The 15,055-nt window shown below is 41.3% G+C and overlaps 1 protein-coding gene across 1 annotated transcript in view; it reads right to left on the reverse strand.

Moving 5' to 3' along the window:
• The window catches only part of ryr2a (ryanodine receptor 2a (cardiac)), a 707,940-nt gene that overhangs the window by 296,199 nt on the left and 396,686 nt on the right, over positions 1-15,055 (reverse strand). The window contains exons 25-26 of the mRNA XM_068045285.1: positions 10,625-10,784; positions 442-589 (exon numbers count right to left, since the gene is read on the reverse strand). Coding sequence (XP_067901386.1) covers positions 442-589; positions 10,625-10,784 — 308 coding nt within the window. The remainder of the gene's footprint in view (positions 1-441; positions 590-10,624; positions 10,785-15,055) is intronic.

Here is a 15,055-nt window from a genome sequence, read left to right on the forward strand (position 1 = left end):
AGATCTGTCATTTTGTCAATTTAATCCAATACAAAGTTCCTGTATAGTTTGCAGAAATGTTGACGTATTAGTCATCTGCTGGCTTTCACTTTCAATTCCTCTCATTTTGGCCCTGCTGAGGGGGAAATCCTGAAGTGGATGGCACATGTTTCCACCTAGGTGATGAAGAAAAATCATATTCATGGACATCTCCTAACATTCAGCTTGTGCAAGAATGGCAGAGGCCTGACAGCTAATCTCCAGTCATCTTCTCAGCTCAGGATTGGTATAGGACAGGAAGAGGTGAAGAAAGAGGCAATAACAGTTATATAAAAAAAAACACAGACTAAACGTAACAGTACTCAGCAACTAGCTTCTACATAGCTGATAGTCTCTTACCATTACATGTCTAGGCATATAATCTTAGGCGTAAAAAGAAAAGAAGAATGAGTTGATATGTACCATGATCCTGGTCTGGTGCCTCTAAATTATATCCATAGCCTAAAAGTGTGCGAACTGCCTCACGCAGGCTGTCCTTGTTGGACTTTTTTGTGCGCTCATCCAAAAGGGTATATGGAACCAGACGGGGGTTTCTTCTGTTTTTGACATCCTGTGATAAAAGAAACACACTTAGAAATAACATAAAAAAAACAGAATTGCTTTCCACTGTAACTTTTAGGATTAGTCGAAGTAGTTTTCACGTTGGGGAGGGGAGAAGTTGTGATTTGGTACAGGTAGATGGTGTTGTGAGGTGTGACGTCTGATGAGCATTTATTGCAAGTGAGGTCTAGTCATATCCAACCTGCTGCCAAGTCAACAAGATAAACATTTATATTATGTAAAACCCCGGAGCATCAATGTGCTGCACCATGCAGATGTTGGATATATAATTGGACTGATAATTTCTCACAAGCAAACCTTCTGACCTCCATCATATCAGTACGATGGGGCACTGGACAGAAAGTAGGCAATTGCTGTGAGGATGCAAGAAATATGGGTAATCATCCTGAGATGCTCTTCAGCCCTTCCTAACAGCCTGTTTTAGAACAGCAATCATGAAATACAGTGAATGGTACATTCAGCTGGAGAAAGCGCACGTCAAAGGGAGACCAAAGTAAAAGGGGATCTCCCAATGGTTCAATTGGTTCAGGCGGAATATAAATCAGCAATGCAGACCAGCGATCCCAATTTTTATTTCCCAATTTGTGCTGAGGGTTAGCTGATCTGAGTTTGCAACAGAGCAGCATAAATTTAACTTTTCAACAGGGAGCTAGGGAATGGAAAATCAGCCAGGATTTCCATTGTTGATCTCTGTCCAGAAACCTGTGCTAGAAAATGTGGAAGCGATGGGTAGGTAGCCTCCAAACACTTACTATCTTGGCTCATTCATGAAGAATGATCACTTGGGCACGATATTGAAATTGTCAATGTCTTCAGGAAAGGAAAAAAAAGAGGAGAAAATTGGTTCAAAAAATGCAACTCCTACACAGGCAGGTGGCCAGCCGAACTTCCACTAACATGGATCAGACAAAAAAGATTAACCCCCAATGGAGCTTGTAAGTGAGATACCCTCCCACTGACCCTGCAAGCTCCAGCAGGGATCACTGTTGGATGGCAGAAGTGTGCCCGATCTTAGCAAAACCCAGAACAAATTTTTATTTACCCTACCTTTCACAACATCACAAAGCACTTATTTCCTTTATTCATTCTTGGGATGTGGGTGTCACTGGCAGCGCCATTATTTATTGCCTCTCTCTAATTACCCTTAAGAAGATAGTGGTGAACCACCTTCTTGGACCCTTGCAGTCCATGTGGTGTAGGTTCTCCCACAATACTGTTAGGTTGGGATTTTGACCCAGTGATGATGAGGGAACAGCGATATATTTCCAAGTCAGGAAAGTGTGTAGCTTGGAGGTGGTGCTATTCCCATGCACCTTTTGCCCTTGTCCTTCTAGATGGTAGAATTCATGGGTTTGGGAGGTGCTGTCAAAAAATGAAGCACTTTTGCAATTTTGGTTTTTATTTGTGATGGTTGCGGGATTAATTGGAGAACTCCCCTGCTCTTCTTCCAATAATGCCTGAGAGGGCAGATAGGGTCTTGGTTAAACATCCCACCTGAAAGACATCATTCCCAAAAGTGCAGCATTTGCTCAATACTGCCTGAAGTGCCAGCCTAAATTATGTACTCAAATCCCTGGAGTGGGGCTTGAACCCATAACCTGCTAGCTCAATTGCAAATGTCCCATCACTGAGCCAAGGACAATGTACAATTTATTAATTCTTCCACGATGAGTTAAAATGCACCATTAAAAATACAATGAAAAATACAAAGAATTCATTTCACTTTCCTAAATAGTGGGGAAATACGTTAGCTCCTGTTGTTTAGAGTGCTGTATCTAATTAATGCAGCAAAGTTATTTTAACAATGAACTCCATACACTGGATGCAACCTTCTGGAGGTTACATATGTTCTGCTTTTGCATACTTTGTGACATGGCAATCTGTTAATGAGCTGTAAATGGGACACAAGAACCTTCTCTCTCATTCACAGTATGCTGAAGATTATCAGCTTTCTTTACTTTCTGTCTAATATTTGTAAAAAGATCACTTTTCATGTTGGAAAGATAAGGCAGAATCTGCAGTGACTGTAGGAATCCAGGAGATATTTACCAATGGAAGGAGTTAGAGATCTATTTCTTGTTTCGGCTGCAATCTTGGTTTCTAAGCAACTATTTATTTGTGATCTATGTAAATAGTGTTCTGTACCCGAAAATGAATGCTGCGTGGTTGCCAAGGCAACATTAATTTAGTAACACAATTTTCTGCAGCTCACAAATGCTTTTCAAGTCACAATATTTGGTCATGTAGGGTCATAAAACAGTAAAACAAAACTCATGTAATAAATGTTAGCTCATGCTCTGGGCACTTCAGCCCACAATTTAAAATGCTCTTCTCTTTGCATGGAGATGAGGGGGTCAAAGTTAAGAGAGTACAGAAATGTCATCCGTTCAGTACTTAGGGGACATAATTCTGTCGTACAGAACTACTCTCAATATGAACACTGCCGAGTAACAGCAGGAGTTCAGTGAAATAGTTTGAGAGGTCCGGAGGATACAGCATGTGAGGGATAGCACAATGACTCTGTGGTGTTAATTATAGTGCTAGATCACTTTGCACAGTGCAGGGGTACGTTTGCATTTCTAGACATCAGAACATTTGATGCTGTAAAAGGTTTTTTTTTGGAAGGGTTTTTTCATTATGATGCAGCACTATACAACTTAGCCTCTTCAAAGTCCCATGTGGACTAGAACAAAATGCATGAGGGGGTTGATTTTCACTGTGTGCTCCCAATCTCTCACTGTAACTTCATTGGAAGATCGGCAGAACCCCTACAGAAATGGCATAGTTGGCTGTTTTTATACATTTACACATTTCTCTGAGGCTTAGCTGATCTTCTGATGGTTAGGTTAAAAGATCAAGAGAACCTCAACATTCATTCCAAGCACTCGCTGTTACTTTGTGATGTATGGTACATAGATTCATCCTGAAGTTAACAAGGGTGAAATAAATTAACAATGAGCCTATTGCTTTTTCAGTTTATAAATAAATTGATGAGGAGCATTTAACTCTGAAGCTACCATCTGAAAATGCAGTAGATTAAAAAAAGTTTTTAAAAATATTGCATTTATGGGAACAAAATTGGGTCCCTGCTTAAAATGTGGAGTGCACCAAGAAATTTGAGAGAAACATAAGAATTGTATGCACTATGCTCTGCTCTGTATGCTCATTCCAAAAGTTAAGTCAACTGATATCTTTTCCTCCACATTTTGTGAAGACAGATCCTACAGTTAATTTCTTATTCCTTCTCGGGATGTGGGTGTCACTGGCATTTATTGCCCATTACTGAGAAGGTGGTGGTGTTGGGCCTTCTTCTTGAATCACTGATATGGATTTGATACAACTGAGTGGCTTATTGGCCATTTCAGAGCGTACTTATCAATTAACTATACTGAAACTGGGTAGGCAGCAGATTTCCTTCCCTGAAGGACATTAGCGAACCCGCTGGGCTTTAAGATAATCTGACAGCTTCATGGTCACTTTTACCAACTGTTTATTTCAGATTTCAGATGGGGGGATCTGAATTCACAATTTCTCGACTTTTATTTGTTCTTGGACTGTCAGTATCGCTGGCAAGGTCAGCATTTAGTGCCCATCTCTAATTTCCCATGAGAATGTGGTGGCGAGCCACTTTCTTAAACTGCAGCAGTCCACGTGGTGTAGATACACCCACATTGTTAGTACTGGTTTGATACAACTGAACGGCTTGCTGCACCATTTCTGAGGGCAGTTAAGAGTCAAGGGTTAAGAGTCAAGCACATTGCTGTGGGTCTGGACTCACACGTAGGCCAGATCAGTAAGGATGGCAGATTTCCTCCTCTACAGGACATTAGTGAACCAGATGGGTTTACAACAAGCCGGTAGTTTCATGATCATTATTAATGACTAGCATTTTATTCCAGATTAAGTAATTGAATTTAAATTCCCCCAGCTGCCGTTGTAGGATTTGAACTCATGTCTTGTCAGCATTACACTGGGCCTCTGGATTATTAGTCCAGTAACATTACCACCAGCTGCTGTCCCCACTGTCCAGCTCTATTAGTCCAGCCCTCTGGATTTAGTGAAGTTGTAGGGCAAGTTTTTTTTTATTTGAATCAATTTTCCAACTGTCATATCCTCAGGACATCTCAAAGCCCTTTGCAACCAATAGATTATTTTAGAAGAGTAGTGACTGAAGTTATTTATGCAAACATGTTACCCAACGTTTGTGCAGCAAGGTTCCACAAACAGCGAACAACCAAATAGCCAAATAATGGCTTTATAGCTCTGATATAAGGGGATGGTATGAAAATTGGGTGGAATCCAGAAACATCAAGTCTCTGCCCAGAAGAGTTGTTAATGCCAGTATTCACATGGGTCTGTGTTGGAAACACTCCAGCTCAACCTTAGTTCATGACATCAGAGGAGGCAGGAAAATGGTACAGCTTTCTCATGCTCGAATTCCAATGGTTCCTGCCTCCATTCTTGACACTGGAAGTACCCAGCATCAAGGTTGATTTTAATGCAATGGGGTCCACCAGGATCTCCAGATCTGGTAGACCGCGGAAATGCTGCCAACGATGGGCAGAATTTTACCAACCCTCGACGTCAGGGAGTTGTGGCGATGGGGGCCCGTAAAGTACTTGCGGGAGAGGCCCGCCACCACCCACGACGCTGAGAAGGCCCTGCCGCATTTTACCGGCGGCAGCGAGGCCTCGGTGCAGCCCCGTGGCCGCTGGGCAATGGGGCCTTCATTTACATATTTAAATTAATTCAAACAAAATGCTAATCACCTCACCTGCTCCCGGCGGCCGGCCCACGCCAATTGTACAGCCGCCGGCCGCAACTCGGGAGATCCGAAGCGAGACACTGATGGGGAGGGGGCAGGATTGAAATGATCAGGGTGGGGGGACAAATTTGATGAGGTTGGGGGAAGTTCCTGTTGGGACTGAAATATCAGAGTTCAAAGCACGCTGCCGCGATGTGCGGTGCATGAATAAAATTCAGCCCAATATTTCTAGCTCAGCACTTTTATAAGGAATTCAATCATTTGATCTTTGGGGGGGGGGGGGGGCGGGAAGCACCAGTAATCCCCCACAAAGTCATCTTGCATCTTATTTTAACCCATCCTCCCCAGCAGCCCCCACTCCCCCAGCAGGTGCCCAAGGTGGTGCCCAATAAATATATTTAAATAAGATGGTGGTGTTGATTGTGATAGGAATGTTGGCCAGAATATAGGGAGAACTCACTGCTCCTCTTTAAATAGGGCTATGGGAATGTTCTAGCAATGAACCAGCACAGACAGGATGAGTCAAATATCTTCCTATGGTGCTGTAAACCTCTAAGGTTCTCTGAGTACATTATAAGGATACCTCTAATGAAACTGTTACCATTGGAGACAGCCATCCTAGAAGGTAATTTGGGTAAACAAAAGAAACACTGTGGTCTGAAGTTTGCAACTGAGGGGAAATTCTTGCTTTCGGAATAGAGCACAGAAAAGTCCCTCGAGGGTTCATCCTAAAATTCAAACTGAAAACATAGTTGAAGAGACAGTTTTTAAGAGGCTTCGAAGGGCAGAAAAAGAGACAGCAAAACAAGAAAGCTTTGGAAGAAAGATCAAGGGGCAGGGATGTAATAGCTGCGGGTTGACTTCTTCGTTTAATACAGGAAGCAGGGGACAAGTTAGTAGCTCACGGCTAATGGAACAGAGGCTGTGGCCTGACATGTTCTTTCATGTCAGGAGTGTTATGTCAATAAAAATTGTTGTTGAATCAACCAAGGGACTAAAGAGTTTCCTTTTCTTTCACAATATCAGAAAAAAACTAAAGCAGAACGCTCATTAAATATAATGGAGGAGTTTGGGGTGGATCACAGAGGGATCTATCTGGAGAAGATCACTCAAATAGAGTTCTGCAAGGCCATGGAAGGAAAAAAAATGAAGATGAGAAACTTGAAGTCAATTTTCTGGAGCACAGGCATTCAGTACAGCTGGGCAAGGACAGAGCTGGAGGGGTGGCGCGGGGTGAGTTTACTGAATGTGTGATACCTTGTGTGGGAGTGGATTCAGGCCTCATAGTTCTGGATTAGCTGAAGTTTGTTTAGTTCAGAGGAGTGCAGTACAGCAAGGAGATGCTGAAATAAAATGATCCTCAAGGTAATGAATGCTTAGATGAAGGTTCCGACAACAATGAGGAGGTAGAGTAATAAGCGGACAATATTTCAGAGGTGGACGATTGCACTCTTCACAACAAGCAGAGGGCAGAAATTTCAGAGTCAGACAGATATTTCAGGTTGTCTACCACTGGACTCAACCTGAACAAGCTCGCTCAGTGATTGATGGAATTGATACCAGACTGTCATAGGCAGTGGTGGGAGTGAAATGGGATGGTTTCCATTTTGCCTACATTATTACAGTCACAGAGGCGACTACTGCTAATACTTTATTTTGTTCAACATAACAGGAAATGTCAAGGCATGCAAATCTAATCCTTCTCTGTAAGAGATAAATTTTTACTGCCCTTCTACTATTAGTTGACAGAGTGCAATAGGGGATGACATACACTTTTTAATCAAACAGAGTGTATTTTTAATGGAGATTAGTCAGATGAAATTGTAGGATACATCATTCTAATATTTCAAGTCCCTTAAACTACGATCTTGAAGGTACGTTCTGAGCCCTAATGTTTTCTTTCTGACAGATAAATGACTTGCTTCATTGAAATACTGCACATTTTTTATGTCGATGAAAAGTCTTATTTTAAAGCAAAAGTTCGCATTAATATGTATATTTAATCAAAGCACTTCTTGCGTGTTAATTTCCATATCTACATTTAAATCTGAGCTTCTGTTCTAATTTCACTCTTAAGGACTGCATAGATCATGGATTTACACACTATAAAAATAGTACCATAAAAAGATGTGGTAGAATTCAAACAATACATTTATGACTCATGTGAACATAATTATTTTTAGGAACAGGTAAAGGCTATTAGGTCCAACTAACAGTTCTTTTTTAATGTTAAACCCACTTGCCTACCTTCTTACCATATTCCCCAATCACATCTCTCTTCAGAAATATACCTGATTGATCCAGAGACACGTTTATATTGTCACCTGAATGTCCTTCCCTGGTAACATGCCAACAATTTTATTACTTTTGTATATATTATGTGGCAGAACCAGGAAAATGTCCTTATAATTATATAGTTCATGGCCAGCGCCAAAGACATTGGTGTCAGTGTCAGGAATCATTATCTGATAGGAAGAAGATTTCAAAGGTATATACCGGGTTTTCATTTGTTTACCAGTCTCTCTATGATGTTCATATTTCATGGTGGTCTCAGGTGGATTTTCATTCATTTTCACTGTTGAGCAATGGAACAGTGTTTATTTTGGCTGAGGTTGCATTCTCATCTGAGTCAGATAGGTTGAAGCCCCACTCCACAGACTTGAGCACAAAGTCCAGGCTGACACTTCAGTGCAGTACTGATGGAGTGCTGCATTGTCAGAAGTGCTGACTTTTGGGTGAAGCATTTAACCGTGACCCCATCTATCCTCTCAAGTGAACAAGGAAGGATCCCATTGCACTATTCAAAGAAGAACAGGGGAGTTCTCCTAGGAGTTCTGGCCAATGTTTATCACTCAACCAACAATATTAAAAAAAAATTATCTGGTCGCTTAACTCATTATTGTTTGTGGGGCTGCCTAAGAAGAAGCAGCAGCTTTGTGGGACCTTGCTGTGTGTAAATTGGCTGCTGCATTTCCCTATATTGCAACATTTCAATAAGTGCTTCATTGACTGTAAAGCATTTTGGGCCACCCTGAGGTTGGGAAAGATACTACATAAATGCAAGTAAGTAAGTCTGTCTTTCTTCCTTTCTTTCTTGTCATGGAAATGCGAATTATCTGACAAGGTTCCATAAATGAACCGGCAAGCCAAATCTGCCAGGATGGCTTTTAATTTTCCTATTTTCTCATGTTACAATTTTCTTATTTTTTTAATGTTGCAATCAGGGGAATATGTAGCCTAATGATGCACTGTCCTCAGCTTTTGGGTTGTGATCTTGGAGGAGGAGATCACAAGTACTTGTTAGGGGAATCACTGCCATCACTCTCTGATGGCTTCTTGCTGCTGGTCCCTGCTCCGACTTCATCTTAGTTCCATCGTGTGGTGCATTTAATCATTAATCCAGTGGGATAGTAGGAACTTTAACCTTAAAGAAAAAAAATCTTCTGTATTTGCAAACAAAACCAGCTAACTTACATAATTGCCAGCAATTCTATTATTCAAATGCTATTGCATTGAATCTGCTGCTCACATAGACTGGAACTTTATTGCTTTGCCAGTACCAATTATGGAGGTCTAACTGCCACATAATTCTCTGCACAAAGCTCTTCTCAGCTAAGTAAAAGTCTTTTAGCACTCCTTTGGCAATAGTGAAATACTACAGGAGACCAGCATCTCAAAAACATCGTCCAGAAGGAAAGGGTAAATAGTGGCTGAGAAACAAAGTAAATTCACTGTATTAAAAACAAAATACTCAAAATATTTGGTGCTTAAATTCCAAGGAACATTGGAGACAGAAGAGGCCATTCAGCCCATCAAGCCTGTTCCGCCATTCAATTAGATCATGATTGATCTGTACCACAACTCCATTTCCCTGCCTTTGATCCTCATCTCTTGAATGCCTTACCTAATAAAAAATCTACCAATTTCAATCTGAAAATTTCAATTGGCCCAGCATCCACAATCTTTTGGAGAAGAAAATTCCAGATTTCCATTATCATTTTGTGTGGAAAAAGTGCTTCCTGATTTCAATCCTGAATAGCCTAGCTCTAATTTTAAGATTGTGATCCCCTGTTCTGGATTTTTCAACAGATTAAATAACTTCTCTGTATCTACCCCATCAAGTCCCTTAATCCTTTTAAACACCTTGATTAGATCACCCCACAACCTTTTAAACTAAAGGGAACATAAACTAAGTGCAACATGTCATATTTTAACCCTTTACCACCTGGTGAATTTTTGCTCAAGCTGCTCCATGGCCTTGCTGAGGTGCAGCTCTGATAGCTGAGGGCAGAAGGGTCCGCTAGTATAGCATGGGTAGTTTGCCTGTGTGGGTGGTTGGGGGGACTGGGGGAAGGTGGAATTTGCAACAGATTCCAGATGCATCAGGTTTCTGCCCTGTGTCAGATCTAGCCCAAATTCCAGTCAAGGGAATAAGAAAGATTTCTGCCTACCTCCCTTGCATCCAGAGACTGTTTCAGAAATGTATCCGTGTGAGTTCCTGGAAACTGCATCCGTGAGGCTCTCCTTAGTATGCCCGCCAGTATTGAGGATTGAGGACAGCTGAGAGCAGGGTTAATTAGTTACATTGAGGGCTCAGTGAAGGTCCAAGACTGAACCGAGGGGTATTGATTTTTCTGTTCACAGTCAGGACGATCACCTCTGCTGCACACTGGCCACTTGCCTCAAGCTCTGTGACTCAAGCCATGGAGCATTTCCACCAGCAGAGCAAGACTCCCAAAAATTTGTGGCCTATCTGTAAAACAAAGTGGCCTGCACCAGCCCATGTCTGAAGTGCAGCACTGGCTCCAACAGTAGCATGAATCCAAAGAGGCTTCCATCAGCAACAGAGGCATGTGTGTTTTTGTAGCTAGCAGTCCACTGAGTGTCTGAAGCACTCATGCCCCTCTTATATCAGCCAATAAAGTTGTTTTAGAACTTTAAAAGTACCCAGGCAAGTAAAACTAGCTGCTGTAGACCAGAACCCCCCACCCCCCCACCTCCCATTGACCCACCAGCTGAGGCAGTTCTGCAGCATAAAGTGCAGTGTTAAAGATAAATGTATGGCTCTACAACTGCTACAGTTTGCATAATGGATAAATGTGCTGCAGAATCATATTCAGCTAGCAATGGGGGTCATTAAAAATGCAAAAGCTATTGAAACTTTCATAGCTTCCATTCTGTCTAATCAGCAGCAAGTCCCTCGAGGCAATAACTTAGGATGATGACATCCACTGCAAAAGCAGACAGGATACGGCTTACCTGCTGAATACCGTACGTCCAGCCTTGCCTGATGCGGTCTCTTGCCCAGACATTGTGGGCGTTCTCTGCCAGTTTATCTACCATGGCCTCCTGGGTTGAGGTTAGTTTGATGTGGCTCAAGTCCATTGGAGCTGGTTTGTAGCCGCTCGGTAGCTGGTAGCTGTGTCAGAAAACGCAGTGCTTCTCATTAGTCATTTTCAGTTCTGTTTAGGTATTATACTGTGAAATTCAGAGCGTCAACAACATAAATCAGTTTGCAATGTTGCAATGTGTGCATGGAATCTTGACAGTAGCTGTGCTTTTTAGACTAGCCTACCAAAAACGCCTTATTAATATTACTTAAGTTGACAATTCAAAAAACGCCTAATAATATTCTATTTGCTAATATTAACAAAACAGTCTGTATGAATAAAAGTGGGAAAATCCTTTTCATGAACCCCATACCCCAACCCCAGTATGACTCATGCTGTTTGTCGCTCCCTAATTAACAAAGAAAGCAAATAAATACAATTATGACAGTAGGACTGAAATCAGGAACTCAGCAGGTTTGGGGTTGAACTTGCATCCCTAATTGGCATGAAGTAGCCAATCAGTTCTCCAACTGATTATGCTATCCATATTCCAAAGAGCTGCTTTTTGAAACTCTTTGAACTGTCACAACTTCTGAGTTTTAATTTTTGGGGTAAACTATATATATAAAATAAAATCTATAAAACACATGTGTCACACTTCAGTATTAACACTTCTCTCCGATGCTGATCGCTCTGTTATGTTTGTCTTTATTTCAGATTTATAGCGTTCATAGTTACAAATGCACAAAATTGGAACACAGGAAAAGACCAGCAGGTACGTCACGCCTGCCCCACTCTCATGATTGCTAAAGCATCAGGATTAAATTATTCATCTATTATTCCCCACATAAAGCAGCCTCTTTATTATATACTATAGCCATGTTTATATTGTAATGTAATCCATGGGACAGTGAGCTAGCTGCACCATTCATAGAATCATAAGCCCTGAAATTCCAGTCGAGCTGTTCCACCTGTGGAAGAGAGCCAGAGCAGAGCCTAAGTTCACTTGAGAGGATAGGCCCAGATCCTATCCAAACATTAGGGGTCAGGATCATCTGAATATGCAGAGAAAGCACAGTAACGGGGCTTCAGGAGCAGCTGTGCCTAGTCGACTTTTCTGAAGTGTGTGTGGTGTCCTTAGATGCTCCACTATATGTCTGCTGATATTCTTCCAGAGCCTGAAAGGGGTATGTATGTATTTGCTATTACTGTGGCTATCGATCTCCTCCAAGCTTGATGATCTTTCTCAGAGGATCTTCCCAGTGGCCTCAGCAGAACTAAGCCAACACACAGCTGCTCAGAGCTCCACAGAAGCTTTTTTCAGGGTCTGAGGAGGTTTTTGTGAGGTAGCTTTCAAGCAATGGAATGACTCTATGATCATGAGTTCTGTTTGCTATAGTTCATAGAGGCTCTGTTTAAATAGACTCTGATGTTTTTTGAGTAATAAATTCTGTCGACTGCAAGTCCTGCCATAAGTCATAAGAACATAAGAAATAGACCATTTAGTCCTTCGAACCTCCTCCGCCATTCAACAAGATCATGGATGACCTCCTCCCTCAACTCCACCATTCTGCACTACCCCACACCCTTAATTCCTTTAGCAATCAAAATTCGACCTCTGTCTTGATTATAATCAATGACTGAGCATCCACAATTCCAAAAATGCATAACCCTTTGAGTGAAAAAGTTTTTCTTCATCTTGGTCCTAAATGTCCAACCCCTTATTCGGAGACTGTGATCCCGTGTTCTAGATTCACCAGCTGGGGATAAACTATCCTTTCAAATCCCTTAAGAATTTCATATGTTCCTGCCTCACCTCCAACTTACTGGCCAACATATTGGTGTCAATATGCACTCTGCATATTAAAAGTCTTGTGTATCTCACACACTTCCTGTAAATGGAATTCCCAGTCACACATTCCTGATAACATACCTATTGTTATAAAACAGCATATTCTCACGATCACTATGAGTAATGCTGTGGAAGATCAGCTAGTACATTATTTATATAATTGTTACGACCAGGTGAGCAAGGGGTCTAGGGGTTCCCTCTCAGCCTTTACTTGGTTTAACCGTAACAGGGATTAATCTTAAAAACACCATGTTTATAGCTCCCCCTCAGTGAATCCTTATTCATTGCTTTCCAATTGTAAGACAAAGAAATCAATCAGACAGGTTTACTTTGACTTAAACAAGAAAGGTGGAAGTTTATTAATCTTAAACTCTAATTCGGTTAACGACTACGAATACGTGACGCGACCACGCTAGCATGCATACACAAAAAACACACACGCAGATAGAGACAGAAAAAGGTAGAAAGAATGAACGGGAAAAGTTTGAGGCAACAGCTGGATTCTATTTCTGGTCCTTTGAGTTCAATGTGAAGTCTTTGGTTGCCGGTAAGTCTTGTCGTGTCGTTGGGGCCCACTGCACGCTTTAACTTGTTTTGATGTAGGAGTTTTTTCTCTCTTGAGGTTTAAGTGACTTCAGTGGATCCGGAGATTAGTGAGTGAGAGAGAGCCAGACAGGAGAGAGTCACTTGTTCCAATTTCAGTTGCAATCTGCAGTCTGAGACAAGCTGTCCTGTGAACAGTTCAAAACTAGACTTGGGCCAGCAGGTTAGTCATGTGACACATATTTTAACAAATTCCTGCATTGTGAATTCCAAAGCTCTTGGTTGGGGGTGGGGGGGCAGGGTGTAATGTTGTCTCTTACACCAACAATATGTGGATCACATTGCCCAGACCAATCTCTGTTAATTGAATCAATGAGCAGTTCCCATTGTCTTTTCCTAGACGACGGTCTCTTAGAATGCAATTTTTTTTCCAGCCACTGCTGATCTCTTTAAACAAGTCATCTCTCCACTCCAGCGACAGTTTAAAATTAATGTTCATGTGATGAAATTAATATGCTTCATTCTTGGCAGGTGGGACATAACATAAAAGTTTAAAGTTCGACCCACTTCAGATGTCACAGATGACACAGGTTGATAGGTAAATTGGCTATTGTAAATTGCCCCTAGTATAGGTAGTTGGTAGGAGAATTGAAGGAATGTGGGGATGTGGTAGGGAATATGGGATTAATGTAGGATTAGTATAAATGGGTGGTTGATGGTCGACACAGACTCGGTGGGCTGAAGGGCCTGTTTCAGTGCTGTATCTCTCTATCACTCTATGTAAAACGATTATATAAAAAAATGAGGAGGAATGGCTGATTTTATAAATTTGAATTGCTGGTGAGAAATTTCGCTGGTCGGGAACCCATATCAGGAAATAGCAAAGATTCATAAAATATACCCTAAAAACTAATAATTTCCTGTTGGGTTTTTGATCACCTACTAATGTACAAAGAAACAATAGTCCTCCAATGGAGCACAGGATATGTCAAAGAGGAATAGTTCTATTATTGTCTCGGGGACCATATTTACTGCAAACAGATCTTGTGTCCATAAAGAGTCACAATTCTACTTAAGCAGAAAAATGCTTTGAGTATTACATGGTATAATGTTCTTGCTTTTATAAGACTTAGTGTTGTCTGACTTACTGTGGCCAAGGCCACAGGATGTCCTCTAGTATATGATATTTTTCACATTTGTGTTTTCCTGAATCTCTCACCAGCGAAGTCCACTTATTGAGTGTGTCATGATCCAATGAGATGGGAAATGGTTCCGACGGCCACACTTCCAGCCAAGGAGTTGCTGAACAAGCCACAACTGTTTCTCAAACAAACCATCTCGCCGTACAGAAATAAGTAGGCAGCTAAAATGTGAATTCAATAAATGAGCAAACATTACTTACAAAAAAACTAAAACAACTCACTTCAACAATTAGAGAGAAAATAACACATTGCAGTGTGATTGTGGCATGTCTGTTGTAATTGGGCATGTCTCTGGACTGGGAGAACCTGACCAAGTCCCTGTCTGCAATCATTTTAACAACAATGATACAATAGGTATACAGCAGGAGATGGAATATATTTGAGGCGGTCGCATTGACTGGAGAATTTAAAATGCATTTACAACTCCACAGGGCATAATGATGAAGAACCTCACGAAGCACCAATAAAAGATGGTTCATTCAGATTCTGATCCAGCATTATACAATATGTCAGATTCATCAACCAAACAAAAAAAAATGTCGAATTGAACTTCAAGTATAACTGGTAAAACATGCACCAACTGAAGGAAAGGGTTTGCATAAGACCGGGCTTTGAAATGCCGATTTGTATTTTCACAGAACTCCTCCTGGCTCCGCACTCAGGTCAGCACCCTTTAAAATGTTAACTTGTTGGCTGCGACCTATAGACAATTAAGGACACTGGATGACTGAGAACAAACCAAACTTGAAACCAAAAATAAAAT

Source organism: Heterodontus francisci, chromosome 13, assembly GCF_036365525.1.
Source record: "Heterodontus francisci isolate sHetFra1 chromosome 13, sHetFra1.hap1, whole genome shotgun sequence".
Lineage (NCBI taxonomy): Eukaryota > Metazoa > Chordata > Chondrichthyes > Heterodontiformes > Heterodontidae > Heterodontus > Heterodontus francisci.